Raw genomic sequence first — 25,726 nt, forward strand, 5'->3', positions numbered from 1 at the left:
TATGATGAGTTGTTAAGTACACAGGATAGCCTTACCTTTCACTTGTTTGAGCTGTCATTGGTTGGTTTCACAAATTTCTTACCTAGATATATTTTTATATCAAACCTGTTTTGTTTGATTCTATGATTGGGTTGCATTTCTCCAAATGGAGTAATTTATTATATATAATAAGTATATAGTTCAAGGGACAAATCAAGGGGCATCCAAGCAATCCCACTGAGTTTCTTGTTCTCAAGTGCATATGTCAATTTATGTCTGATATTGTTTAAGAAATTGTTATATTCTTTTAGCCTCATTAAGGAAAGATATTTAATGTTTTCTAGGATCATTATGATTTTGGTATGAGAGCCATAAAAACAGTGTTATTGAGGGCTGGACAGAAGAAAAAAGAATTAAAAATACAGTGAGTAAGATTCTAAATCTCTCCCATACTATATTACTAAAATTTAGGTCTTTATTATGGTGTCTTAACAAGCAAAATAATACACAATCTCACAACTAAAATGTTGTGAGCAGAGAATCTTTAACAAGAATATTGACTTACACGCTGACATCACCAGCCCAGTGGATGTTGGGTTGTCTCATCACAAGATGGAAGTTGGAGGACTGAGGAGCTCTGCTATAATCATTACCCTAAACAAACAAAAATGTAAAATAGTTTTAAAAATATGCAAAAGACTTAACTGATGATAGTTACATTGAAGACTCCAGCTTTCAAAACAAGCAAGATCAATATTAACTCCACTGGTGAAACCTTGATTTGGCATCACATACTGCTTATGAGCGAGCACTGAGGTGCAGTTAAAGGTTTTTATGTTGTATGTTGATACAAAGCCTTGGTAGTGATGCATCCTACTTTCCAACAGCTAGATTTTAAGTATTAAAGTTCCAGAACAGTGAGTTGCTGAACACCCTCAATGCCTGTTAGCATCAGCGTGTGCTTGGTAGCATGTAGGTGTGCACAATACCTTGTAGTTTTGGGCTCATAAAAAGAATGTGATGCATTTCTGCCCAGGAAGAGAAAGCAGACATCCAGAAGCAGACATTATCTGTTGTGCTTTACTTACAGTCACATGTTCAAAGTTACATCAGGGAGGTAAAGAGCCAAATTCTTTCATGATATAACTTCACTGAAAATAATGAGGGTATACCATGGATGAATCTGGTCCAAAGTGTTTAGCAGCTGTTGTTATGCACATGTGGGAATTTACATATATGTGTATATATAAATAGTAAAGACAAGCCCATTTCCTGTATGGCTTGTGCTGTCACTTAAGTTAAATAGAAAGTATATTTCCAGACATTTTCTAGGCTTCACTCCCTCTGTTTGCAACTGCTGTTTTCATTTCCTTGTTCAAATTGGCCAATATTTTCCCACTTCCAAATGCTAACTTCTCATCTCCTCCAAAACTCTTGGCTATACCCACTCTTCCAACTGTGGCACTTCCTAGTTCAAACTTTCCCCAATGTCTTCTTCTCCCAGCTGCTTTCTTCCATTCCTGGCCAAATCTCTATCATCACTTTCAGGCCAAAATGCTCCAACAACCCCTGCTGTCTCCCCTACTGAAGCTCCCTAACTTTCAGCCATTCAGCGATGATGCAAAAATCTGCTTTTACTGGCTATTCAATTCTCAGTTGGTTTTGGCCTATGGGCATTCTTTATCCAGGGAATCATGTGGAGTTTGATGGCACAACAATGACCTTGTTCTGTCTCTACCCAGTGCTTATCAGGATTTGGTGTTATGCAGTATATCAGGTTTTTTATTTGACTAGCTTGATAATAATGCTTAATGTTTGGTAGAGCCTGAGATAAATAAAGGGGGGGAGCTCCCTTTTATAGACACCCAGTTAGTTATAAAGTCCCTCTTGGTGGCTGTTCTCTGCTTGCTTTACCTGTAAAGGGTTAACAAAGTCCTCCAGGTAAAGAAAAGGGCACCTGACCAAAAGAGCCAATGGGAAGGCTAGAACTTCTTAAAATTGGGAAAGAAGCTTTCCCTTTGTGTCTGTGGTTGTTCTCCAGAGAGCGGAGACACAGACCAGCAATGCTGTAAGCTGCTTTAAGCCAGGTATGATCATAAGTCATCAGATCATACCTAGAACTACTTATCTGGAACTCCCAAATGTGTAAGTAGATAAGGAATGTTTAGAAAGATGCAATTAGGGTTATTTCTGTTTATTACTTATGAGTAATGGACTCCTCTGTGCTAACCCCAGATACTTTTGTTTGCTTGTAACCTTTAAGCTGAACCCCCAAGAAAGCTATTTTGGGTGTTTAATTTTTGGAATTGCTCTTTTAAAATCTAGCTAAAGCCTAAGTTCCAGATGTATTTACTTTCTTTTTTGTTTTAATAAAATTTACTTTTTAAGAACAGGATTGAATTTTTGGTGTCCTAAGAGGTTTGTGCATGTTGTTTGATTAGCTGGTAGCAACAGCTAATTTCCTTTGTTTTCTTTCTCAGCTCTTCCCTGGAGGGGTGTGTGTGAAAGGGCTTGAGGGTACCCCCACAGGGAGGAATTCCCAAGTGCTCCTTCCTGGGTCCAAGGGGGTTTTTTGCATTTGGGTGGTGGCAGCGTTTACCAAGCCAAGGTCAGAGAAAAGCTGTAACTTTGGGAGTTTAATACAAGCCTGGAGTGGCAAGTATTAATTTTTAAAATCCTTGTGGGCCCCCACCTTCTGCATTCGAAGTGCCAGAGTGGGGATTCAGCCTTGACAGAGCCAATCCTCCCTTTTACCATGGCCTATGTAAAGTAGATGGCTTAACACAGGGTTTCTTATTTCCCCAAATCAATTTGTCATGGATTGCCATTTGATCTAAGAGATTTCTTGGGCCTGGAACTTGAACTGTTTGGAAAAAAGAAGTGATTTGGGGGTAAGATATTCATTTTAACTACTGCAGTTTTGCCAAAGCTGAAATTTCGTGTTCTTCTTCAAGTGATGTCCCTATGAGTGCTCCACTGTAGGTGCGGCAGTGCTCCCTGTGCCTGGAATCGGAGATCTTCATCAGCAGTGCCTGTCGGACCATACATATGCACCTCCTCCCTCTTGCACAGTGAGCGGTACATATATAGATAGATATATATAGATATAGTACTGTGCAGTCTGACTCCCCCCAGTTCCTTTTCTACCACCTTTAGTCTTGGATGGAATCTGCAGCAGAGCCCACCTTTTCCTGTTCCCTCAGTAGTTAGTGCCTTACCTGTTAGTTGTAGTGTAGTTAGTATTTTTTCTTCTCCTTTTCTTCTAAAAAATTTTTTTTGTTGTTTACTTTATCTTTACAGTTATTTCATAGCTTAGGTTTCATTTTCCCCCTGCTTCCCACCCATCCCAATTGGGAAGCTTTTTTTCTTCACCCTTATGCCCAGATCCCTTGGTGTAAGAGGTGCATCTCCTGCGGGGCCACCATACAGGTAACACACAGCCATCTGCAATATACACACTGTCTGGGAGAGGGATACGTTCTACAAAGTGTTCCCACTGCCATGGCCTGACAGCCCGAGCCAAGAAAGACCAAGACGTTAGCTTAAGACTTCTCCTTATGGAGAAATCACTGCAGCATGCATCAGACCCAGGCCTGGACTCTCCCCCTGTGAGGCCCTCGCGTTCTGCCAGGTTGTCTGCTGATCCTCATTCCCCTCGTCCTTCGAAGAGAAAGTCGTCCCTTTCTCACTTGGATTAGAAAAAATGGGCTCCCTCCTCACACTCTGAGGCACAGGCGCCAACTTTCTTCTTTCCGGGTGGGTGCTCCACCCCTGCTCCACCCTGAGGCCCTGTCCCCACTCTGCCCCTTCCCCCAAGTCCCCACCCTTGCTCCACCTCTTCCCACCCCTTCTCCTCCCCCCAAGCACCCCTGCCCTCACTCCACCTCTTCCCGCCCCCACTCCATCCCCTTCCCCCAGCGCCTCCTGCCTGCCGCCGAACAACTGATTGGTGGGTGGCTGGTGGGTGCTGAGCAACCACAATTTTTTTTCTGTGGGTGCTCCAGCCCCGGAGCACCCATGGAGTTAGTGCCTATGCTTTGAGGCATAGTCCACCAGAACACCATCCCCAATGACGTCAGTCGCCTCAACAGCATCTGACGGGCCATAGCTGTGGGTCCCACCCAAGTACCTTCGGTACCGAAACAAAAAAAAAATGTTCTCAGAGCACACAGATGATTCCCTGCACTCCCTTAAAAACTCCTGAGCTACATTCCGATTTCTTGGCACCTACACGCCTGCGTTTAAGAGACATCCGGAAAGTATCATCTCCCCCTGCGATCCCTGCCACCGTATTATACTCCTCAATGTCATTAGGACATCCAGTGCTGAAAACAAAGGCTTTTCTCCAAGCGTAGAAAACCCACTCCTCAGAGGGCTACTTCTCATGCAACCCCACTTAAGCAACAATTTGGAAGGTGTGGTCAGTGCCCCAAGAAGCGTCGTCCTCTTCCAGTCATTCCCACCATCTTTCAGAGGGGTAGCCGTGTTAGTCTGTATCCACAAAAACAACAAGGAGTCCGGTGGCACTTCAAAGTGCCACTGGACTCCCCACAATCTTTGACATCCCACCAGCTTGGCGACCAACTAACTCTGTTTCTTCCATCATGGAAACTCATCACCTCAGACAAGTGAGTTCTAGAGATAATCAAGGAAGGATACTCCATCCCCTTCCTATCTTGCTCCACCAGCCCTCCTCCCCGTCCCTCTCCAGGGATCCCTCTCATGAACCCATTCTACAGGGAGAAATAAGTCATCTTCTGCAGCTGGGAGCCATAGAACTGGTCCCTTTCCAAAACAGGGGACAGGGTTTCTACTCCCATTATTTCCTCATCCAGAAGAAATCCAATGACTGGTGACCCATCCTGGACCTTCACAGTCTAAACAAGTTTTTCAAGCTGCAACACTTTAAGATGGTTATCCTCTCCACAATTATCCCAGCAATTGAACAGGGGTCCTGGTTCTCGTCCCTCAACGTCCAAGACACATATTTCCATATCACAGTACATCCTGCCCACAGACGATTTCTCTGATTCATCATGGGTGACCACCAGTACACAGTACTGCGTTTTGGACTATCAGCAGCCCCTCAGGTGTTCTCAAAGTTCCTGGTGGTAGTTGCTACCTGTCTACGAAGCAAGGTATCGTCATCTTTCCACACCGACCGGCAGCCAAGCTCCATCCACCCCCGTCCCCTTCTCACCTCCTCCTCCTCCAAGTGCACTGCATTGCCGCTCCTCCCCCTCCCAGTGCTTCCCGCCCGCTGCCTAACAGCTGTTTGGCAGCACTTAGGACTTTCCGGGAGGGAGGTGAAGGAGCGGGGACACGGCACGCCCAGGGGAGGAGACAGAGAAGAGGCAGGGCAGGGTCGGAGGTTTGGGGGAAGGAGGTGGAATGAGGGCGGTGCTGGGGTGAGGTGGGGACTTTGGGGAAGGGGTGGAATGGGGTGGGGTGCGGGCAATGCAGGGGCAGGAAGAGGCGGGGCAAGGGTGGGGGCGGGTTGAGGACCCACCGGGCAGAGGAGAAGTTGGCACTTATGGCCCCAGATCTCTGCCAGAATGTGCCTCCAACTTCTAGGCCACATGGCAGCAGCCACTTTTGTGGTCAGACACAAAAGACTACACATGTGATGTCTTCAGGCATGGCTCCGTACAGTATATCTTCCCCACAAACACAGCCTCCACAAATTTTTATCCATGCCGATGAGAGTCGAGGACTCGCTACTTTGGTGGACGCAGCCCAACGACGTCTGCGTCGGAGTTCCTTTCCTCCAACCACCACTGACCATGATTCTAACAACCGATGCCTCCCTAATCAATTGGGGAGCACATCTCCACAATCACATAGTGAGGGCAGATGGTTGTTAACCGAATCTACTCTACACATCAACCTCCTAGAACTACAAGCGCTCCGCAAAGCCTGCCGACATTTCCTCCTTCTCCTTGAACTTCATACCATCAGAGTCATGATGGACAATCTTGCCTGCTGAGCAAGATCCCATTCTTTATGTTTGGAGGCACTCAAATTGTGGAAAAGGTGTATCCAACACAACACCACCATTTCAGGAGCATACCTCCCTGGACACTAGAACACCACCGTGGATGCATTGAGCAGGAGATTCTCCCATGATTACGAGGGGGAACTGGACATGCGAGCCCGTCAGCCCATCTTCAACCAATGGGGATGTCTTACCATAGATCTGTTTGCCACTCTGCAAAACACCCATTGCCCTCAATTCTGTGCCAGAGCAGGACTGGAACACAGATCGTTGGGAGACACATTCCTTATCACATGGTATGCACCACTCCTCTATGCCTTCCCTCCTTTTGCCCTCCTATTCTGAGTACTTCGCAAAATACAGGAGGACTGAGCTCCTATCATTCTTATAGCTCCAACATGGCCACAACAGGTCTAGTATACTTCCTCCTTCACATATAGTATGCCAACCGATTTCTCTCCATCCAACACCATGGTCCTTCCACAAGACACATCCTCCATCCCAATCCACAGATGCTCCACCTCAAGGCCTGGCTCCTATGTGGTTCTGGGACTCGGAAATAACCTGTTTGTATGCAGTCAAACAGATACTTTTGAATAACAGGCGTGACATAATTAGATGCACGTACATTTACAAATGGACAGATTTCAAAGCTGGTGTGCCTCCCACGAAGTTGACGCAGCACGTGCTCAGCTACCACTTATCCTGGACTACATGTTATACCTTAAACAATCAGGATTATCTACCAGCTCTATTTGGGTACAAATGGTGGCAATCACTACTTTTTACTGCCACATAGATGGCTATTCCATCTTCACACACCCGCTCACAAAACGGTTTCTGAAGGGTCTCCAAAATCTTTATTCCCACATACGAGACCTGACCCCTGCCTGAGTCCTCGTACTCATCCTGTGTTCTCTGACTAGACCCCCATTTGAACCAATGACGACCTGATCTTACCTGCATCTATCAATGAAAATGGCCTTTCTTGTCACCATCACTGCTGCCCGATGAGTGGGCAAAATCACGGTCCTTATGGCATATCCATACACACTGTTTCACAATATCAGGCCAATCATTTGCCCTATCAGTCAGCAATGTTGGTAGTCATCGTTAGCGATGGACTACCAATATTGCTGATTGATTGGGCAAATGACTCCATTAACATGGCAAAAAGAAGAGGTGATAAGGGGCATCCTGCATGTCTGCCTCTAAAAAGGGGAAATTTTTCTCATCAATATCCTGTTTACTCTTATTGTAGCATATGGTTGGAATATAAGACAGAAATCCAATTTTCAAAAATAGGGCCTAAACTGAGTGCATCTAGAATATCTTTTAAGAACTGCTAGTTTACTCTCTCTAAACTTTTAGTGCATCTAGTGATAAATATATATGGGCCTCATTCATAAAGTCTGCAAAGGAATTCAGGTCTAAAACTCTGTTAACATTATCCGATAGCTGCCTGTTTAATACAAAGCTTGTCTGGTCGCTATTAATGTATCTAGATAATATTTTTTTCAGTCTGTTTGCTAGGATTGAAGCATACATTTTTGCATCTTGATTTAGTAAGGAGATGGGCCTCTAAGGCACACAGTTGGATGATCCTCACCAGGTTTTGGGATGATTACAATTTATCCTTCTCTCTAAGTATCTGAGATTTTTTCTTGTTAGTTCATTGAAGGTATCGTTAACTGTTATATTAGTTGTGTCCTAAAAAAATTATAAAATTCTGGATGAAATCCACCAGGACATGGGGATTTACCATTTTTAAGAGACTTAATAACCTCTAGATCTTCCTCTGATTTAATATCTTGCTCCAGGGCTTCTAGGTCAGGGAGTTCTAGATTTGGTATATCAGCTTTAGCTAAATATTCCTCTATCAGCTTATGGTCAACTGACTCTAGGGAGTAAAGTCTCCTATAGAAGTTTGCAAAAGTCTCACATATACCTTTTGGACCAGTTGCCAGTTTATTTGGAGCTTCCAGACTGGAGGTATAATTTTACTTCCTTTTAAATTTTTAGTCTATTAGCTAGTAATTTATCACTCTTGTTAATCTTTTCATAATATAGGTGTTTGGTGTATCTGATTGCCAATTCAGCTTTTTCTGTTTGTAGCAAATCTAACTTGCTTCTGACCTCTCTTATTTTTGTGTGTATTTTCTGTGATTGATTTTTCTGGTGTAATTTAAATTTTTCAGCCTTGTTGAGCAATGTTTGCATTTCCTCTTTTCTAACTTTTCTAACATAGGATTTTTTGTTAATTAGGATGCCCCAATTACTGCTTTCAAGATTTCTCACAGAGTGCTTTTTAAAATCTAGTCAGCATTGTTTTCCTTAAAATATTGCTTATTTTCCTCTCCGATATCTTCAACTCTTTTCTTGTCATCCCATAGAAGTGAGATGTTTAATCTCCATTTTTTCATTTTAGTGTGTCTTTCCACTGTCTTATAAGAAGCTAAACTAATGCATGATCTGATCAAGGGATGCATCCTTGCAGTGCTGACATTGCTGTACTAAGCAAAGATCTAGAGATCATATATGTTCTATGGGATATTGAAAAGAAGGAGTAGTCTCTTTTCTTTGGGTTAAGACACCTCTTGGAGTCACACAAATATGTTTATCCATTAGATAGAAAATCAGGAGCAGAATTAATCTATCCTTTATTATACTACCTCTCTGATCTATCTAACCCGGGATCTAGATACAATTATAAACATATCCAATAATAATATTTCCTTCTCTAAAATCTTCTAATGTCTGAGATAACTTTCTGAAAAAAGGTATTTGATCGTCACTAGGGGCACAAATTCTTCCTAACATTAGCATTCTATCACCAATTGTACCTTTAACTAGACATTTGCCTTCATTATCTATATATTTATCCTTTACTTGGTAAGGTATATGTTTGGCAATAATGATTTCTACTCCTCTTTTATTTGATGTTCCTGGAGAAATATAAGGAGTTTGGAACCAGTTACCTTTGATGTGTTTATGATGTTCCTCCATAAGGTGTATGTTTTAAAAAAAGTTCCATGTATCTGGGGCTTTTCTTTCTTTCTTTCTTCCTTCCAACCGCTGTTAAGACCATTGGTATTTATGTTATAGAACTGGATTGTATTAGCCATGATATGTCCCACATGAGATTCTAATGAGCAAACTAGGGAAATGTGATGAAATTACCAAAAGGTGGTGCACAACTGGTTGAAAAACCATACTTAGAGTAGTTATTAATGGTTTACTGTCAAACCGGGACATCTAGTAGGGTCCTGCTCAGATCAGTCCTGGGTTGGGTACTATTCAATATTTTCATTAATGACTTGGCAATAGAGTGGAGAGTATGCTTATAAAATTTACAGATGGCACCAAGATAGAAGGGGTGCAAGTCCTTTAGAGGGCAGGATTAGAATTCAAACTGACCTTGATTCATTGGAGAACTGGTGTGAAATCAGCAAGATGAAATTCAATAAAACAAGTGTAAAGTACTACATTTAGGAAGGAAAAATCAAATCCCCAACTACAAAATGGGGAATAATTGGCTAGGCAGTAGTACTGCTGAAAAGGATCTGGGGGTATAGTGGGTCACAATTTGAATATGAGACAATGTCATGCAGTTGCAAAAAAGGCAAATATTCTGGGGTGGATTAACTGTAGTGTTATATGTGAGACATGAGAGGTAATTGTTCTGCTCTGCTTGGTACTGATGAGACCTCATCTGAAGTATTGCTTCCAGTTTTGGACGCCACACTTTCAAATGTGGGCAAATTCAAGTGAGTCCAGAGGACAGCAACAAAAATGATAAAAGATTTAGAAAACATGACTGATGAGGAAAGGTTTAAAAACACTAGGGATGTTTAGTTTTGAGAAAAGGGGGAGACCTGATAAGTCTACAAATATGTTATAACAAGGATGGTGATCAATTGTTTCCTACTTTCAATGGACATGGAGAAGAAATAATTAGCTTAATCTGTAGCAAGGGAGATTGAGGTTCGATATAAGGAAAATCTTTCTAACTGTAAGGATAGTTATATACTGGAATAGGCTATCAAAGGAGGTTGTGCAATTCCCCTCATAGGAGGCTTTTATGAATAGGTTAGACAAACACCTGTCAGGGATGGTCTAGATATACTTGGTCCTACCTCAGCACAGGGAGATGGACTAGATGACCTCTTGAGATCCTGTCCAGCCCTACATTTCTATGATTGTTGTTTTAATATACTGTGACTTGAATTCCTGTTTTACTCTATTCATTTGCCTTTTTTCCTGTTGAATAGATTTTGTATTAATTTACTACTCATGGGCCTGAACCAACTTTTATTGAAGCCAGTGAGAATCTTTTATTTTATTTCAGTCAGAATTGGATTGGGTCCCAAATGAGGAAAGTGAGCAAAATTATGTTCCAAGGTGAAATTCAAATTAAATAAAGAAGTTTGATCTCACCTTGTCCTTCCAAACTCTTTTCAGTACAAAAATGTGATTATTTTCAAAATATCTGCTAAAATATACAGTATGATGCACAATTATAAATAAATTAGAAAATGAGAATGATATTCTCCCAGGGTGTAAGACAGATAGAACCATATATTAAATATCCTGAGCTGACATTCTTTTTATAATTTTTCTAGAAATTATGATACTAGTGTTCCTGCAGAAGAAGAAACTCTCATTATAATCAATTCATTGAAAGAAGCTAATTTACCCAAGTTTCTTGCAGAAGATGTTCCTCTGTTTGAGAACATTATGGCAGATCTGTTCCCAGGAATTACAGTTCCAAGAGTAAGCACTCACAAACTAGAGGTAATAAAATGAATAGGGCTTTTCTGGGATAGTGATTAACAACTTAAATGTCACTGTTTTGTTTCAATAAAGAAAGGGATAAAAAATCTTTAATGGTTTAAAAATTCTTAAAATTTTTATTAAGGGAGAAACCCTGATATGCAGCAAATCAAAGTGATGTGGCTTGATGGGGGAGAGTTCTCCAATGGCCAGGGAAATAGCATCCTTCCCCTCTCCACCCTAGGCCATGGAGCCACTCTGCAACTCCTGAAGACTCAAGCCTGACCCACTTCACACAGATATGTTTGAACCATAGATCTTCAGTCCCAGATCTGCTGATTTATCCTCCATCCTTCACAGCCCCATGGAGACCAGGGAGTGGAGCCCTCCTATGCAAGTTCCCCTGATTTGTGCTCTGTGCAGTGGAACATGTTCCACTACCTATTGGGCCCTATGTGTCTGCAGAGGAAAGGGGAAGCAGGGTTTTCCCTTAACATTTTTTGTCTGTAGTCCAGTTATCTCAGTTGTCTAAAAAAACCCGTTTTAAAAGTAAATCAAATTTACTTTTTAGTCTTTTGTGTTAATTTCACATGTTGATATAAAATAACATGGGATTTCTGTTAAAGGTGGAATTTCTAGTTTGTTTGAGAGAAACCTGTAGAGCTTTTTTCCTCTTCATTTGTTGAAATTTGCCCAAAGATTTGAACACTGTGGAGTCTTTTCTATTCTTGGTGGTCATGTAATTCTGTTTATGTAAAATCAGTGTGAGGTTCCTCAAGCCCATTATTTATAAGGCTTTTACAGAAAAGAGCAAGCCATAACCGTGTCATAAAGGATTTAAAAGTTCTTTTTCGAGTTCCCTGTGGGTGCTCCACTTCAGGTGTTGGTGCGTCCCGGTGCCACTGATCGGAGATTTTCGGTAGCAGAACCTGGTTGGGACACGCATGCACAGTAGCTGTCTCGCAATGCCGTTGGAGATTCAATTAGCGCTCGTGCGTCCCAGCTCCCTCAGATCCTTCTCAACTGTCCTCAGCTGCAGACGGAGCTCCAACGGCAGTGTCACAGAACCATCTAGAAAAGTGTTAAAAATAGTTATTAGTTAAGTTAGTCCTCAATAGTTAGTCATTGTTGAACTAGATTTCTGTTTCTTTTTCTAACCAGTTAAACTAAAAAAAAAAAACCCCTCCCTAGGGGTTTTTTCCCTTCGTTTCCTTTAGTTATCCCACGACCAAATTGGAATCTGAAAATGCCAGCCTCTCCTGGGTTTAAAAGATGTACTTCTTGTAAGGACGCGATGCCCGTCTCCGACGGACACTCACAATGCATCTGCTGCTCAGGAGAGGAGCACATTCCTCAGAAATGCTCCCACTGCAGTAATCTTAAAGCCAGAGTGAGGAGAGACAGGGATCTCCGACTCAAAATGATTCTTATGGAAAAATCCCTCACACCACCCTCCGCTCCGGGAATTGGGGGATTCGCCAGGTATCTCCTCCCTGAACAGAGCAAGTACCCTCTCCTCCAAAAAGGCGAGGAAGAGGGAGACATCTCCTGCTCATGGAGAACCGTTGAAGAGAAAACGGTCTCCAGCAAGATCGCTACCCATGGTGACCAGCAGGGTGAGCATGTTTGATGCTCCGAGCATCTCCAGCACCGCCAGTACTGGGACCTCGGCTGGCAGAGATAAGGAACCAAGTTGCAGGCATAAATCAACTTCCTCCACAGCACCAACTACTCCAAGGAAGGACACGGTGCCGACAATGCCTAAGCTCGCTATGCCACCTCCTATGGTGCCACATACTACAGAGCCGATACCTGACCATACTAAGTCGGCACCAGCAAAGGCCATGCACAGGCGGACGGGATCAACGTCCCAGGTTTCTACACATAAGAACATGGCACCGCTGCCCTCAGCACCATGCTCCCTCACTAAAGCAGCCGATATCAGAATCTCATCCACACCGATACTTGGCACCAACGGTTCTCCGGTGCCAATGGCACCGGTGCAACTGGAATCACCAAATGCCTCCAGATTCTCAAGTGATGAGGAAGCTGATATGTATGAGGCAGTCTTCTCCTCCCCATTGGGCACTGAACCACCAGTGTTGCACACAAGTTCCAGGGAACACCTACCCAGGGACATGCTTCCATGGCTGACTAACCTGTGGATGTGCCCCCCCATGCCATTCCCAATGCAATGGGCACAGTGGGACTCATGGGCAGTTTACCATGCTCAGGCCCAAGGGTCCCCCCGTACATCGCAGAGGTGACAGATACGCCCTGCGACAGATACTGCAAACGAGCCCTCGGAGACACAGGAGGACTCTGTAGAGGAATTGGATGATTCCAATGACCAAGAACAATCACCAACTCACAACTCATCTTCCTCTCCGGATGAGGCGGTCATGCCATCCCCGCCCACCATTGCAGATGACTCAAAACAATTTCAAGAGCTATTCAAACGGATGGCACCCAGCCAGAACGTCCAGCTGGAAGAGGTGACTGAAAACCAACATCAGCTCAAGATACCACACCCAGCATCCTCGACTAAGATTGCACTACCGATTAATAGCGCTCTAATGGAATCAGCAGAATTAGTATGGCAAACACCAGCAACCATACCTCCGACATGCAAAAGGGCGGACAGGAAGTATTAAGTTCCCAACAAGGGTATGGACTTCCTATTTTCACACTCTCAGCCATACTTCTTGGTTGTGGAGGCGGTGAACCAATGGGTGGAACAACCCCATTATAAATCCACCCCACTGGACAAGGACTCAAAAAGATTGGATTTGTTTGGCTGAAAAGTCTATTCATCGGCAACCCTTCAATTTCGCATGGCCAGCTACACAGCAGTACTAGCGAAATACGACCATGATTATTACCAAAAACTCAGTGAATTCATAGCAGACATCCGAGAAGACCGATGGGATCAATTCCAATCCACCATAACCAAAGGTCAACTCATGGCAAGGACTGCTTTACAAGCGTCCCTTAACATCGTGGTCATAGCTGCTCGCACAACAGCTACAGCAGTAGTCATGAGGAGGGCCTCCTGGCTACAATCCTCTGGAATACCGAAGGACCTCCAGACTAAAGTCAGGGACCTCCCCTTTGACAGGGAAAAACTATTCTCGGCAAAAACAGATGAAGTCCTACACTCAATGATCAGAGGGGTAGCCGTGTTAGTCTGGATCTGTAAAAAGCGACCAAGAGTCCTGTGGCACCTTATAGACTAACAGAAGTATTGGAGCATAAGCTTTCGTGGGTGAATACCCACTTCGTCAGATGCACATGGTGGAAATATACATACTTGACACCATGCAAGGCACTGCATTTAGCCGTATGGAGTGGAAATCCATCAACCTCATGAAGAAACTTGCACAAGTACAGACAGATATCATCTTCCTTTCCAAATGCAAACGGATGGACATCATACCAAATAGACTGAAGGTGAAAAATCCATTGCTATCTACATACTGCACAGACCACAGTGAGAGATTATGCCAGACACTAGCAAAGAAACTGAGAAACCACCTGATCAGCATCCTATACAGCAAACAGGAAAACATCAAAAAAGAGCTCTCCAACCTGGAGACTTTCATAAATAACCAACCTTCCACACAAACGGACTTTACTAAAATAAGACAGGAGATCTACATTACACACTTCACCTCTCTACAAAGGAAAAAGGACCGTAAACTGTCTAAAATCCTACCTGCCACATGGAGCCACAACAGTGGTATCCCTAACTCACCCAGCAATATCGTCAATTTATCCAGCTACACACTCAACCAGGCAGAAGAGTCTGTTTATCTCGGGGACTCTCTTTTTGCCCCAGCACCCCCACGAACATGATACAGTTCTGCGGTGATCTGGAAGCCTACTTTCACCACCTCCGACTCAAAGAATACTTTCAAGATAACACTGAACAGCGCACTGATACATAGATACCCCCCCACCAACAGCACAAAAAGAGTCCACATGGACTCCTCCTGAGGGTCGAAATGACATTCTGGACCTATACATAGAAAGCTTCCGCCGACATGCACAGGCAGAAATTCTGGAAAAACAACATCGCTTGCCTCATAACCTAAGTCGTGCAGAACGCAATGCCATCCACAGCCTCAGAAACAACCCTGGCATTATAATCAAAGAGGCTGATAAAGGGGGTGCAGTTGTCATCATGAACAGGTCTGACTACCAAAAGGAGGCTGCCAGACAACTTTCCAATACCAAATTCTACAGGCCACTTTCCTCAGATCCCACCGAGGAATATACTAAGAAACTGCACCATCTACTCAGGACACTCCCTACACTAACACAGGAAGGAAAATTTCCACCACATGCATCTGACGAAGTGGGTATTCACCCACGAAAGCTTATGCTCCAATACTTCTGCTAGTCTATAAGGTGCCACAGGACTCTTCGTCGCTTTTTACACTCAATGAAAGACTTTTGAACTACGCTCCAAACCCTGGGCATCTGTACGCCCCTTAACAGATATAGGAGATATCAACCTTATCAGTGCAATAGACACAACTGGACAGAGACAACAGAGGCCTTATGATAATCAAAGACAAAGGCACAGATCACAGAGACATCACCCTACCCAGTCCCAGACTGCGACATCCCAATCACCTTCAAACAAGACGCAATTTTGAAACATTGGTTGAGGATCTGACCGACCGCCCCCGACCACCAGCGCCAATAGAACCAATAATCCAAGTTTTTGGTCATTGACTCTGACCGTTCTACCATATATGGGCCACCATCACTACGAACCACTGGCTTTTGGAGATCATTCGAACAGGTTATACCATCCCCTTTACCTTCATCCCACCTACCCACCCGCCTGTCCCATCCCTCTTCAGGGAACCTTCTCATGAGCACCTATTGAGACAAGAAGTAGATCACCTTCTACAATTAGGGGCCATGGAACAAGTTCCAACACAACACAGAGGGAAAGGATTTTACTCCCATTATTTCCTGACTCAAAAGAAAAACGGAGGTTGGAGACCCATACTAGATCTCAGAAAACTCAACAAATTTGTCCACACACACAGATTCAAAATGGTCACAGTGAACTCAATCATCCCAGCTATGGAAGAGGGGGACTGATTCTCAGCCTTCGACATACAAGATGCTTACTTTCACATTACCATCCATACTGCTCACAGACAATTCCTACAATTCACAGGGGGACTAATCACTTCCAATACAGAGTACTGCCATTTGGACTGTTGACAGTTCCACGGGTCTTTACCAAAACCCTAGAGGTGGTAGCTGCTCATCTACACAGACAGGGAATACTGGTATTCCCATAGTTAGACGATTTCCTACTAAAAGGTTCTACCAGGATGGAAACACTACACATGACTTGACAAACCATCTCTCTATTTCACTCCCTAGGACTACAAATCAATGAAAAGAAATCTACTCTAACTCCAGTACAACAACTGGACTTCATAGGAGTGCACCTTGACTCAGTAGAGGCCAAAGCATTGCTACCGATGCCCCGATTCACAGCGCTGACCTCCGTCATATCGGTGATCTCAGATAGCCTGTAGGTGTCTGTATGCACCTGCCGACAACTCCTGGGATATATGGCGGCCACCACTTTTGTTGTAAAACATTCCAGACTACACCTGCATTGCTTTCACGAAAGCACAACCTACACAAAAGACTCACGCCAACCCCAGAGGTCCTACATTCACTACGATGGTGGACAAACCCAATAAACGTGTGCTCAGGCATCCCGTTTCAGCAGGTACAAATCACAACAGATGCCTCACTGGTCGGATGGGGAGCTCACCTAAACCAATATACAACCCAAGGCAAGTGGTTCCCCCACAGAAACACACTTACACATCAACCTGCTCGAATTATGCATGGTTCGCAACGCATACCAACATTTCCTCCCCATTATATGAGGCAAAACAATAAGGATCCCAACAGATAACGTTGCATGTATGTTCTATATAAACCGCCAGGGTGGGGCACATTCCCATTCCTTATGCATGGAGGCCTTAAAACTATGGAACTGGTGCATAAAACACAACATCTCTGTTACAGCAGCATACCTCCCAGGCTGACTGAACATGATGGTGGACACATTAAGCAGATGGTTTTCCCAAGAGCATGAATGGGAACTGAACGACAAAATAATCCAACACATATTTCACATGTGGGGATCACCACACATAGATCTGTTCGCGACATCAGTAAACAAGAAATGCCCAAAGTTTTGCTCATGAGCAGGACTCTGAGCACGATCCCTGGGGGACGCTTTCCTCATCAAATGGAGTGCTCCTCTTCTATACGCATTTCCACTGGTACCTCAGATCTCCAGAGTGATGCACAAAATACGAACAGACAGAGGCAAAATAATACTCATAGTACTGACATGGCCCAGACAGACTTGGTTCCCTTACCTGTCGCGCATGGCGATCTGCAAACTCTTCACTTTTCCTTGCCTACGGAATCTTCTCTCTCAGGACATCGGTCAAGTCCTCCATCTGGACCTGAAGAGACTTCACCTAAAGGCATGACTCCACCCCAACGAACTAACCTGCTCAGAACAGGTAAAACAAGTGTTAATAAACAGCAGGAAATACAGCACACGCACTATCTACTTCCAAAAATGTAGAAGATTCTTTCTGTGGTGCCAAAACAAACAGATAGCTTCAAGGCAGGCACCACTTCCACTAATCATGGATTCTTTATTATCCCTAAAGAACTCAGAGCTTGCTATGAGCTCACTTAGAGTTCACCTTGTGGCCATCACGGCCTTCCATAAACAAGTAGATGGGACATCGGTATTCACCCACCCGATTACTAAATGATTCCTAACGGGCATACAGAATATGTATCCAGACATCCAAGAACCCACACCCACATGGGACTTAAATCTGGTTCTCAAAAGTCTAACCAGAGCCCCTTTTGAACCCTTAGCCACATGCTCATTACTTCACTTATCTATGAAAGTGGCATTCCTGGTCGCCATTACATCGGCACGAAGAGTTAGTGAAATAGGGGTTCTCATGGCTCACCCCCATTCACAATATTCTTCAAGGATAAAGTCACACTTAGAACACATCCTAAGTTTATGCCCATAATATCACCTTCGTTCCATCTCAACCAACCAATTCACTTACCTACGTTCCACCCAAAACCACACACTAATTCTCAAGAGGCAATCCTGCACACACTGGATGTGCGCCGGGCCTTGGCCTTTTACCTAGACAGAATGAAGCCATTCCGTAAATCTTAGACTCGTTGTGTCAACAACAGAACGATCAAAAGGCTCTGCCATATGACTCAAAGATTATCCAAATGGATATCCAGCTGTATCCATACATGCTATTCACTACATACAACTGAAGCCCCTCCGGGCATCAGAGCCCACTCGACAAGAGCTTTAGCTACCTCCACAGCATTTCTACACAATGTTCCCATTCTAGACATCTGTAGGGTAACCACCTGGGCCTCTGAACACACATTCACGAACCACTGTGCAATCACACTTGGTTCCAGCTTGGATACCCGACTAGGCCTCACTGTACTAGCCTCAGCAATTGACTCCACTCTGAAGTCCCTTCCATCCTCATGAGGGCACTGCTCTACATTCATCTGAAGTGACGCACCCACAGCACTCGAAGAAGAAGAGAGGGTTCGTCACCTTATGCAGTAACTAAGGTTCTTCGAGATGTGTCCCCCTCTGGGTGCTCCACTACCCATCCTCCTCCTCCCCTCTACTTCGGAGTTTGCAGTAAGGACTCTACAGTAGAGAAGGAACTGAGGGGTTAGGACATGCGAGTGCTAGTTGAATTGCCAACGGCACCATGAGACGGTTACTGCGCACACGCGTCCCAACCAGGCACTGGTACTGAAAATCTCCGATCAGCAGCGCCGGGATGCACCTGAAGTGGAGCATCCACAGGGACACACATCTGGAAGAACCTCAGTTACTGCACAAGGTGAGTAACCCTCTCTTTTCAATTTCCATGATATTATAGTTAACATGTTTCATGTCTTAGGAGTTAAGATGTGTACAGTATTATAATTCAAGTAAGTGGAAATTCTGAGCATGTGTCTTTGCCCATAGAAAATAAAGGGAACTCTTTTTATGAAAACAAGGTCATGACACTGAAGGACTAAGTAAAAGAAAGAAACAACTAGGTTAATAATTTAATCTGTTCCATTTTATCTGTCAATTTGAGCTGTGCTAAACTGGATGCATGTGATATTTAAGCATTATAGTTGGAATTGCAATTAATCAGAGATTTCTTTATGATATTGTTAATTGCATTCTAGCATGCATCAGAAACATTTGTATGTTCTTAGGGGATACAATAATCTATTTTATTTATTTAAATTTTTTTTTAGGAATATTAGACCCAGGTATTGTGGAAATCACCTACTTTTCTAATTTCTTCTGCTTCTGATACTGCTGCCTTCCTAAAAATGTTTTCAGGAAAATGCATTTACCGCAGAAGCAGTCACTTTACCTTTTAATTTCTTTTAAGTATTATTACTGTGCTAACTGTGTGATTTTTTTTTTCATCTTAGAAATCAGTAGCTGTTGCAATGCAACAGTTATGTTTGCAGCCTTGGGCATCTCAGATAGAAAAAGTTTTACAGTTTCACAATCAAATTCTGGTAAGTACAGCAGAACATTTGTTAATATGACAAATGCCTTGAATTTGAGGTACAAGTCCAGAGATTCTTTGAAGATTTGTGACAGTATCCAAAAGATCCTAATATAATCACATGCCTATTGAGAACTACAAAATTGATATTGTAGTAGAAAGAAAAAATATTTTTCAGAACAAAATCAAATTCATATAAGAATTCTAAACTTGCACACATGCTAAATCATTGAAATTTTTTTCTAATAGTCTATCATTTTAGGGATAAGCTCCAATGCCACTTAGAAATGAGCTGATCTTTGCAAATGTGTTTTCAGGCTCGGGTTGGTGTGATGTTAGTAGGCCCTACAGGTGGAGGGAAGACAACTGTTAGAACAATTTTAGAAAAAGCCTTGGTAATTTTACCAACTTTATTTTTGGAAAAAATTTCAAAAAATGTTGCTGTTTTGCAGGTAAGATATTTGAATATCTGCTCTTATATGTTAGTTTTAAGCTGTTGGTTTTAGTTTAATTTTTAATGTTGAAGGGCATTTATTTTAAAGCCTGGTTCATAATTCTGCATAGATCATAATTTTTCCAGCAAACTAATTTTTCAGTAAAGATCCATATTTGTTTCTCTTTTTAAATTGAATGCTTTGGGAAAGTAATCATTAATATCCTGGGGAGAGTATTTTGAAAAGTGCCCAAGAAAGTTTGACGCCCAGCTCCCATTGAAAGTCAGTAGGAGTTGGATGCCTTAAGTCTCTTAGGCACTTTTGAAAATTGCACTCTGAAGTGTGAGGGTGGGAAGACCAAGTTTCCTCACTATACTCAATCTTTGAGCCTCAGTCCTTGACCTAGGAAGACCACCCCTGTACCTGAGAGGTAATTTGTTCTTCATGCCTATTCATTCAGACCTTGGCCTTTCTATTGATTGCCACTATTGTGCTCAAATATATCAGTGATATGGGCAGTTGTCTACTAGGAAGCGGACTGAGACAACTTTTAGTAATTACCGATCATTGCGAGATTTGAACCAGTAATAACCTAGTAATGAAACACTTCATGTCTCATTACCAGTTCCCTGAATCATCTAGTCCCCTATTTATTGTTTAGAATTAATTAGTCAGACATACACTTTTCAGCTAAGAAAACTGAAAGAGATCTGTTTATATTTCAAAAAGAATACATACTTTATACTCCCATTTTTATTAAAGAATGTCAATATCTTGCAGTAAAATTTAAATTTTTGTAGTTAGCCTTTTAAAATGTAAATTATTTTAGATAAGGGATAACCCAGTAATAATCTTGCAATTAAGAATTTATTGCATGATACTGAACCACAAAAAAAAATCATATATGGTGCAGCAAGACTTAGCAATGACAAATCTGGAAGTCAGTGCAACAAAAGATTTATGTAAAGACATCTGAAGCATAAAATACTCTTCTTTTTTTATACAAATATTTTACATTTAACTGCTAATTCAGTAACATGAGCTTATTCTGGTCTTTTGTGTAAGTACCCATTTTTTTAAATTGGCCAAAAATTTACTACTACTTTGAGTGCTTGCTCATGTCCATTCCACTGTAGGTGTGTGCTCGCTACACGCACCGGGGCTGGAAGTTTTTCCCTCAGTGGTATCCAAAGCGGATCGGCTCTGGCGCCCTCTGGAGTGACGTGCATATGTGCCAGTATAAGGACCACCGCCACCCCCCATTCAGTTCCTTCTTACCGCCAGTGATGGTGCTGGAACATTCCATTGCCTTGGCAAGTTTTTGACTCTTCCAGTGTTGTTTCTAGTATTTTTTGCTGTATATAATTGTGGAGAGTAGTTTCTAGTGTAGTTCTTATTAGTTCCCTTAGTGTAAGTATAGAATAAGTTAGTTAGTCTCCTACAAGACTTAGCCCAGGGACGGTGCATGCCCCAGTCCCTGGGCTTCAAGCCTTGTGAGCACTGTAAAAAAACCTATGTTCATCAGCAGTCCCCACCAAAGCTATCTGAAGTGCTTGAGGGAAACCCACATAAGTGACAAGTGTCGCATTTGCAAAAGTTTTAAGCTGCACACCAAAAAGGAGTGGGACATTTGGCTTCGAGCGCTCCTTATGGAGCCAGACAGATTGGACTCTGCTACAAGCACCTCTGCGTCAGTGCGGAGTGTGGCACCGGCCCTGACCTCCGAACAGCGCCGATCCCCATCCCCAGTACCTGCTAAGAAGCAGAAGAAACACACCGGGATCGGGCAGTCTCACATGTCTCGTAAAGGGAAAGAGAAAGCCAGAGGTGAGCAAAGACCCATGTGGGACAGCTGATCCCCTCTAGAGTGCAGCCAGGCTCCAGCATCACCGGCTGATCTGTCGAGCTCCCTCCGGGACCTGCCCACCACCCTGGGAAGCAGCAGAGGCACCCGGCCCGTGGCAGAGCTATCCACACCAGAGGACTTTCAGGCTGCTTAAGGACATATTGTCCTTCCCAGTGCTGCTGATGCCTGTGATAGAAGTTGCCCGCTCGAGAGGCAATCCTGCCCTGGGCCCCTTAAAATGATTCCCATCTGCACGGCACCGCTCCCTGGCACTACCACAGGAGGCATCCCCCCAGCAGTCTCCAGAGCTGTGCTGTCTGCCCTCCAACACAAGCCAGCTGGCCTACCAGAGCTCCCAGCACCACTCCCTGGACTCCAGGCACCATTCTCCGGAATCCCAGCATCGTTAGCCAGCTATCTGGCACAAACCTCTCAAGGCACGCCACCAGTCTACAGAGGCCCGGCACTGGTCTCCTGAGTGTCTGCGTTACTCTCCAGACTCATGGCACCGATCCCTTGAGTCTCAATGCCGGTCTCTGGATCAACGGTACCGGTCTCCAGAGGCCCGATGGCAATCTCTGGAGTCATGATGGAGGTCTCTGCGCTCCCGGTCACTGGAGCCCTGGCACCATTTCCAGAGTGTGAGGCATCAATAACCAGGCAACCATCACTGATCCACCAAGTGCTGTCACCGGAGACCCAACAACGAGTTCCGACTTCCTGGCACCGATCCCCAGGGGATGAGCACAGGGACAGCCAGCATGGAAAGGGCAAAGAGGTGGTAGTGGTACCACCATGGGGGGGGAGGGATAGCTCAGTTGTTTGAGCATTGGTCTACTAAACCCAGGGTTGTGAGCTCAATCCTTGAGGGGGCCCATGTAGGGATCTTGGGAAAAAATCAGTACTTGGTCCTGCTAGTGAAGGCGGGGGCTGGACTCGATTACCTTTCAGGGTCCCTTCCAGTTCTATGAGATGGGGACCACGGAGATATACCTAAGACGAATCTCTTCCTTCTCAGTCTCGGAAGGCGAGAAGCTCGTAGTGCCCGTGGGCCAACGTCACCTGCCAGTTTCATCGGGATTTCCCCCGGAACTGCCAGCAAGTGCTTCGCCTCAGGGCCAGTGACGGCTCCATGGCAGTTCTGGAACCCTTGGGAGTTCCCTCAAATATTGGAGCTTGTGCAGTGATCAGTCTGATCACTGCTTCTGAGAAGCGATCGGCGACAGTTTCCCGTCCACCCCAAGACTCAGAAAAGGAGTCGGAGCAGGGTGTCCAGTGGTAGCCAGCCTCAGCCAAGGCTCCCCCGGCAGTGGAAATGGAGTTGGTCGACCCAAATCCTCATCCTCTTCACTTGATAAGCCATTGGCGGGGCCCTCCCATATGATTCCCCAGGACAATGTCAAAGCTCAGCAGGAGCTACTTAAGAATGGCAACGAATCTGGAGCTGGGGGTCGAGGAGTTGTCAGAACCTTCCGACACCCTATTTGACATATTGAGTGCAGCGGCCCCTTCTAAGGTGGTTCTGCCTGTCCACCAGGAGGTGGTAAAGTTAATCGAGGCCTTGTGGCAAATTCCCTCTCCCTGCCCCTGCCCCCCCACCCCCATCTCCAAGCGGGCGGAGAGGAAATATTATGTCCCGGCTAAAGGCTTCGAATACCTTTCCACCCTCCCCTCCCTGAGCTCTTTGGTTGTATCCGCTGCCAATGAACTTGACAGGCAGGGGCAACCTGCTTTGACTCCTAAGAACAAAGATGCAAAGAGGCTCGATATGTTTGGCAGAAAGATTTATTTGACTGCCGGCCTCCAATTGCAAGTGCCCACACACACAGCCCTGCTTGGCAGATACATTTGGCAATCTGTGGCCAAGCTTTTGGACTCTTTGCCAGAGGGCTCTAAGCAGGAGTTCCTGGCCATTCTCAAGAAGGGCAAGACAGTGGTGAGGGCTGCTCTCCAAGCAGCCTCAGATGCAGTGGACTCTGCAGTCAGGACTGTGGCTTCGGCCGTGTCCATGAGAAGGGCGTCTTGGCTATAGTGGTCCAGGCTCCCAGTGGAGGTTCAGCAGTCGACCCAGGACTTCCCCTTTGATGGCCTGGCGCTATTATCGGACCAAGCAGACAACAGATTGCATGGTCCAAAAGATTCCCGGGCTACATTGCGCTCCCTGGGTCTTCACATGCCTGCGCCTGCAAGAAAGTGGTTCAAACTGCAGCAGACCCAGAGATTCGGGAGCCAGTCCAGGTTGGAGTGCTACCGTAAGATGGGCCAGGGCTGTAAGTGCTGCCAGGGCCAATCGCTGACTACCTCTGCTCAGTCGGGCTCCACCCACCACCAGCCGGGTAACAAGCAGGCATTTTGAGGGTGCGCCCAACAGCAACCTCCCAGTCTGCAACTGAAATCCGATGCCTCTTTTATTTTCCAACCATTTACTGCCCTACCTCCCTGCTTGGGCTTCTATAATATCAGACCAGTAGGTGCTTAGCACTGTGGCGGGGGAGTATACCCTCCAATTCCTTTCTATCCCTCCCTCCCTCCCTCCCTCTTCAGGTACCCTTCTCACGAGCATCTGCTCACTCAGGAGGTTCAAGAACTCCTGTGGATGGGAGCCATAGAGGAAGTTCCCCAGCATCTGAGAGGGAAAGGATTTTACTCCTTCTGTTTTTTTATTCCAAAGGCCAAGGGGGGGTCTACGCCCCATTCTCAACCTGCAAGACATCATCAAATATCTCAAGAAGTTGAAGTTCTGCATGATCTCCCTAGCCTCCATCATCCCTTCACTGAATCCTGGAGACTGGTACACTGCCCTCGACCTGAAGAATGCGTATTTTCATATTTCGATTTTTCATGGCTAAAGAAGGTTCCTACAGTTTGTAATCGGGCAGACCCATTACCAGTTCACAGTGCTCCCATTTGGCCTAGAGACAGCAACAAAAGTGTTAACAAAGTGCATGGTAGAGGTTGCAGCCTACCTCAGACATAGGGGCATCCAAATCTACCCATAGCTCGACAACTAGCTTATTGGGCCAGTCTAGGGAGCACGTCCAATGCAGTGTCGCGGTGCTACAAGCCATCTGCCAAGAGCTGCGCCTGTTGATAAACTAACAAAAATCAACATTGGTCCTGGTGCAGAAGATAGAGTTTATCAGAGCAGTCTTTGACTCTTCCCAAGCCAGAGCTTTCCTGCCAGAAGCCAGGTTCGAGGCAGTGTCAGATCTGATTGCCCAAATCACCGCCCACCCGCTCACTACAGCCCGGGCCTGTCTCAGACTGCTAGGACACATGGTGGCATGCACTTATGTTGTCCAGCACACAAGACTATGCCTCAGACCCCTCCAGATGTAGCTGGCATCACTTGGACAAGCTCCTCACTATCCCGCCACAGGTACTCACCGCCCTGCAGTGGTGGTCCAACCTTGATCTGGTGTTGGAAGGTGTTCCGTTTGCGACTCCACAACCCACAGTGTCCCTGGTGTCGAATGCTTCTGACCTTGGTAGGGGAGCCCACCTTGGTACACTCAGAACTCATGGTCTATGGTGTAGAGAGGAGCTGTCGCTTCACATAAACATCAGAGAGTTCAGGGCCATCCACCTGGCTTGCTTAGTGTTCCTTCCCATCTGTCTGGTTGAGTAGTGCAGTTATTGACAGACAACACGGCCTCCATGTTCTATGTCAACAGACGGGGGAGCTCGATCATTGGCCCTTTGTCAGGAAGCCCTTCACCTGTGGGACTTCTATTTCCAAAATGCTATCCACCTGGAAGTCTCCAACTTCCCTGGCGTCTGGAACACTCTGGTGGATCACCTCAGCGGGTCCTTCTTCTCTCACCATGCGTGGTCCCTCCACTCGGAGGTCATCAAGATGCTCTTTCAGAAGTGGGGAGCTCCCCAAGTGGACCTGTTCACCACCAGACAGAACAGAAAATGTCACCAGTTCTGCTCTCTGCAGGGTCTCGACAGTGGCTCGCCATCCGATGCCTTTCTCCTATCATGGACAGGTGACCTGATGTACACCTTACTGCCAATCTCACTGATCAGCAAAGTCCTCTTGAAGACC

The 25,726-nt window shown here is 44.8% G+C and overlaps 1 protein-coding gene across 1 annotated transcript in view; it reads left to right on the top strand.

The window, feature by feature from the left end:
* Positions 1-25,726, top strand: part of DNAH14 (dynein axonemal heavy chain 14) — a 451,367-nt gene that overhangs the window by 181,593 nt on the left and 244,048 nt on the right. The window contains 4 exon segments of the mRNA XM_065401478.1: positions 324-403; positions 10,597-10,768; positions 19,316-19,405; positions 19,713-19,847. Of these exon segments, the coding sequence (XP_065257550.1) occupies positions 324-403; positions 10,597-10,768; positions 19,316-19,405; positions 19,713-19,847 (477 nt within the window).

Source organism: Emys orbicularis, chromosome 3 (assembly GCF_028017835.1).
Source record: "Emys orbicularis isolate rEmyOrb1 chromosome 3, rEmyOrb1.hap1, whole genome shotgun sequence".
In the NCBI taxonomy this organism is placed as follows: domain Eukaryota; kingdom Metazoa; phylum Chordata; order Testudines; family Emydidae; genus Emys; species Emys orbicularis.